Source organism: Hordeum vulgare, chromosome 2H, assembly GCF_904849725.1.
Source record: "Hordeum vulgare subsp. vulgare chromosome 2H, MorexV3_pseudomolecules_assembly, whole genome shotgun sequence".
In the NCBI taxonomy this organism is placed as follows: domain Eukaryota; kingdom Viridiplantae; phylum Streptophyta; class Magnoliopsida; order Poales; family Poaceae; genus Hordeum; species Hordeum vulgare.
Window position 1 is genome coordinate 555,120,129 of NC_058519.1, and position 5,227 is coordinate 555,125,355.

At 50.7% G+C, this 5,227-nt stretch overlaps 1 protein-coding gene across 1 annotated transcript; it reads left to right on the forward strand.

The window, feature by feature from the left end:
* Window positions 1-2,489: 2,489 nt before the first annotated feature.
* On the forward strand, window positions 2,490-4,484 carry LOC123427217 (ammonium transporter 1 member 1). Its single transcript, XM_045111213.1, has one exon. The coding sequence runs from the start codon at window positions 2,589-2,591 to the stop codon at window positions 4,071-4,073; it is 1,485 nt and encodes a 494-aa protein (XP_044967148.1). The 5' UTR covers window positions 2,490-2,588; the 3' UTR covers window positions 4,074-4,484.
* The last annotated feature ends 743 nt before the right edge of the window (window positions 4,485-5,227 follow it).

Here is a 5,227-nt window from a genome sequence, read left to right on the forward strand (position 1 = left end):
GTATGTGTTTTGTGTCGATGGTTGTGGAAGTTTGTAAATGATAGATGGAGATGAAAGGTTGCTCTGTTGGCAAGCCATGTTAAAGTGAAACAATATTTTTAGTTTTGTAAACAAGAAAGGTTGGGAATGGTAAAAGGATCAAATTTTTGGAATATCGCCGGGGAGGGGGGGGGGGCATTGAGTGTAATGTTTGCAAAGATTTATAGTCTATTACTAGAGAGAAAGGCTCGAGTAGTATCAAATTTAGAAGGGTGCTATGGGGAGAGAATGTTGATTCCCGGCTTCACTTATGGGATATGTGAAATGGTATATTTTGTTAGATGGAGATGACTCTTGTAGATGGACTCTCAATACGAACTAAATCTTTTTGTGCATTCTTTATACACGATGCTTAAAGTAGGTCAACTGGAATTGGCCACACAAGAGGCTTTGGTTTGTGAAAATCCTTTTGAAAGAAAAGGTGTTCATCTAGTTGGAAGTGAAAATGGATCGTAACTAAGTATGTTGATTAAGAGATGGTGGAATGCAAGGATAGTAAATATAGATTATTTAATAATTTGGAAACCGTGGATCATTTGTTCTTTGGGTGTGTTGTACGTAGATACATTTCGAGTGTATCTTCTTGTGCTACTTGAATGCAAATGATACCAGAAGCACTGCTGGGATTAGTAGATGAATTATGAAGTTTGATGGTTTCATGAAACAACGTGTTTCTGTGGGTGGGACTTCTGTTATATGGTCTATTTGGAAGGACATAATGAATATTGTTTGTATATGTTTACCTGTTGATCATATTTTTATTATCTACCATATATCACATTGGATGATTGTTGCATTGTTGTGGGAGAGCAAACGAGCAACTAATATGCGCAACAACTCATCTACTATGACCATATGTAGCCTTCAACTAATACGCGACAAAGATTGAAGGCTACATATGCGAATTATTTGAATGAGATCAATATAATCAAGAGAAGTGGCAGCGAGCAGTATTGGTGAAGGCGCAATGACTAATGCCTTCGCTATGTTCTATGGTTTATAAAACACAATCGTTTTCTCTAACTTTTCTTATTTTTCTATATTAATGTTTAGTAGATGTCTCTGCATGTGATAGGTCTCGTACTTTAAAATTCCCTATACCATAGGAAATAAATTTTTGGGAGCTTGAAAATGATATGTGAGAGCTGATTTTGGCAGATCCCTTGGTAGGCTATCCCGGCGTGGTGATTAGATCAGAGGAAAACAAGAGATAGATTTACCCAGGTTCAAACCCTCCTTACGAGGCAAAACTCTACTCCTGCTCGTATGTATTGCGATTGGGATGTAAAAAGTACATGTATGACCGAGAGACTGTATGATCATCTATAAACTAGCTCGACCCTAGCTTTCATAACATACTTGGGTCCCTAGGGTTATACAACATAGTCGGCTGAATCGGTAGAGGGGAGTCCTCCACAACTCTGGTTTCTTGTCTTGTACATCAAAGCTTTTGGAGTCTTCTCCTACAGGGCCCTTGGGCCAGACTGACGACCCAAGACGGAACCGACCTAGGTATGATGCAACATTTCTTGTATAACCTTCCACTGGTAAAATGTTGCGTCATTTTGTTCATTTAATGAAGGTTGAGCTTCCTCTAAGAAAGCAGGAAAAAAAGATCCGTCTCAATGTCCAGAAAAATATAAATATTGTGTGTGCTGGTGTTCAGAGAGAGAGTAGACAATCCCGCGTTGGCAAACACTAAGACGTTCTATTTCTTTATGAATAAATGTGTATAAACATATTTTGACATGTTTGTTCATCCATTTCAATGTGTACGTAGTACATTATAACATTGAAAACATCGTGTGTTTGCGAATGGAGGGTATATATTTGGGGCAGGGTAACGGACGTATAGACGATTCTATTTCGGCATCTAACCATAAAATCTTACTCGAAATGTAGATCTTGCCATAACTAACAAGATTCCATGATCAACGCAACGATAGCAAAGCCGTAAGCCCGAGATCCTCGGGCATTAACCGCCGTCACCAAAGGTTGAAAGCTTTCAACGATACAGCTCAGTCCCAACGTGCCAGCCCGTAAAAGAAGTTTTCACTCAAGTAACAGAACGCTACCTGAACACGAATACTAAAACAAGATTGCGAAAATCTGCAAAAACTACACCCAAGGATTCAAACTGCCTCGAAAACAGACGAACAAATCGATATAGCATCTTGTTACTGCATGCCAACTCTCGATGGAACGTCCGGCTATCATCATTTCCGGAATCCGGAGATTCCAAAACGGCACCAGCCCCTCATCCGTGCCACCACAGAAGATTCACTCCCGGCGGGCCCCGGTCTCCAGCCACGGTAGCCCCATCGTCGCCGCACGATATTCCTGAAACACAATCCCAACCGTCCGATTATCTCGACTGGCCACATCTTTTTCGGTGCCTCGCACACCCGCACGCCCGCCTCCTATAAATCAGACGCCGCCGGTTGGTTGGTTCCCCCCAGCCTGCTCACCACGCCATTCCCGGCCGCGCGCTTCCCGATTCCGATCGCCGGACACCAACCACTTTCCCAAGTAGAGGGGCCGCCGCGGAGATGTCGGCGACGTGCGCGGCGGACCTGGGGCCGCTGCTGGGTGCGGCGGCGGCGAACGCCACGGACTACCTGTGCAACAGGTTCGCCGACACCACGTCGGCGGTGGACTCCACGTACCTGCTCTTCTCGGCCTACCTCGTCTTCGCCATGCAGCTCGGCTTCGCCATGCTCTGCGCGGGCTCCGTCCGGGCCAAGAACACCATGAACATCATGCTCACCAACGTGCTCGACGCCGCCGCCGGCGCGCTCTTCTACTACCTCTTCGGCTTCGCCTTCGCCTTCGGCACCCCGTCCAACGGGTTTATCGGGAAGCACTTCTTCGGCCTCAAGGACATGCCGCAGACCGGCTTCGACTACAGCTTCTTCCTCTTCCAGTGGGCCTTCGCCATCGCCGCCGCCGGCATCACCTCGGGCTCCATCGCCGAGAGGACGCAGTTCGTCGCCTACCTCATCTACTCGGCCTTCCTCACCGGGTTCGTCTACCCGGTCGTGTCCCACTGGATCTGGTCCGTGGACGGCTGGGCCTCGGCGGCCCGCACGTCCGGCCCGCTGCTCTTCAAGTCCGGGGTGATCGACTTCGCCGGCTCCGGCGTCGTGCACATGGTGGGCGGCATCGCCGGCTTCTGGGGCGCGCTCATCGAGGGCCCCCGCATCGGCCGGTTCGACCACGCCGGCCGCTCGGTGGCGCTCAAGGGCCACAGCGCGTCGCTCGTGGTGCTGGGGACCTTCCTGCTCTGGTTCGGATGGTACGGGTTCAACCCGGGGTCCTTCGTCACCATCCTCAAGTCGTACGGGCCGCCGGGGAGCATCCACGGGCAGTGGTCGGGCGTGGGCCGCACCGCCGTGACGACGACGCTGGCGGGCAGCGTGGCGGCGCTGACGACGCTGTTCGGGAAGCGGCTGCAGACGGGGCACTGGAACGTGGTGGACGTCTGCAACGGCCTGCTCGGCGGGTTCGCGGCCATCACCGCCGGCTGCAGCGTGGTCGACCCGTGGGCCGCCGTCATCTGCGGCTTCGTGTCCGCCTGGGTGCTCATCGGGCTCAACGCGCTCGCCGCCCGCCTCAAGTACGACGACCCGCTGGAGGCCGCGCAGCTCCACGGCGGATGCGGCGCCTGGGGGATCATCTTCACGGCGCTCTTCGCCAAGCGGCAGTACGTGGAGGAGATCTACGGCCCCGGCAGGCCGTACGGGCTGTTCCTGGGCGGCGGCGGGCGGCTGCTGGCGGCGCACATCGTGCAGATCCTCGTCATCGCCGGGTTCGTCAGCTGCACCATGGGACCGCTCTTCTTCGCGCTCAAGAAGCTGGGCCTGCTCCGCATCTCGGCCGAGGACGAGATGGCCGGCATGGACCTGACCAGGCACGGCGGGTTCGCCTACGTCTACCACGACGACGACGAGCACGACAAGTCGGTGGGCGGCTTCATGCTCAGGTCGGCGCAGACCCGCGTCGAGCCGGCGGCGGCGGCCAACAGCCAGGTCTAACCAATCATGCATGCCGGCAAGAAATCCAGTGGAAATTCGTTCGCCTTTCAGTTCTCGCGCGCGCGTCATGTCGTGATCCGATCGATATTTTCCGGTGCTGTTTGGGCCAATGCTTTGCCGCTCTTGTGTTTCCTTCACAAGATTGTAAAATTACACTAGGACGAGGTTAAATTTTTCTTCCCTTTTTTGTGTACATGCGTGCGTTTAGAGATGTGTGGTGTGCGGATGGGATCTGCAGGGCCGGGGGTTTTCTTCCTTGGTGATGATAATGATGTCATTTTTGTGGTGGAATTTTGTGATCGTAAGGGTGTGGTCAAGATAGGTGGCTGTTGAAGGTTGAATTGTTGAGATTTGTCCTCTTGTACGGGCTACACCTCTCTATCAAAACTTTGGCGCGTTTTCCCGAGCGAATGGCTTTTAGTTTTTTGCGGCTACGTATGTCCCTCACCTTCTATCGAGCTTCACATATATACATTTTTTTCCCCGGAAGTTCTCTTTAATTTTCAATTCGAATCCAGTAATTAAAAAAAAAAATAGTAACACACGACTGACTGCGTACGTCTACAAACATTTGTATGTTTATTATTACCTTCGTTTATTATTTACGATGACCCATGTTTGCAGATGCCGCCACACAAAGAGTACCTACTACCTTAACTGAGTCAACATAGGACCAGTATAACGTGGAGCATGCATGCACACTCCTGTTGGTAACTTTTTCCTCTTTCCTGTGTGTCTCCAGCACTTGTGCTCGTACAAACTGAAATCGGGCACAGTTAAGTTATGCAGTACAAGAGCACATATCTCCCTTTCACCAATCCTGCCAAATAAGGCGCTTGGAGTTGGAAAGAGATCGGGGAGCGCTTGCGCCTCTCACCACCAAGTTGCCGAGCCAGGACAACGCGAGTCGCGCAGACGCCTCCTAAACAAAGCACTCCTATGTCACCGGTTGGACAGGGAGGAAAACATTAGATAACTGCCACGGTGTCGCTAGCTCTATCGGGATTCTCTATGGCTAACGACCAAAGCCTGCCTGGGCAGAGATACAGTGACATGCCATGTCAAAGTCTAACGCTGCCGTTGGATTGAAAATGAACAACCTAGATCACATGCTGTAGCGAAAACACTGTAGGTGTCTACTGTACAGCACCCTA

Excerpts from the sequence above, each read along its gene's own strand:
- LOC123427217 (XM_045111213.1), top strand. The coding sequence starts at position 2,589 with ATGTCGGCGACGTGCGCGGCGGACCTGGGGCCGCTGCTGGGTGCGGCG.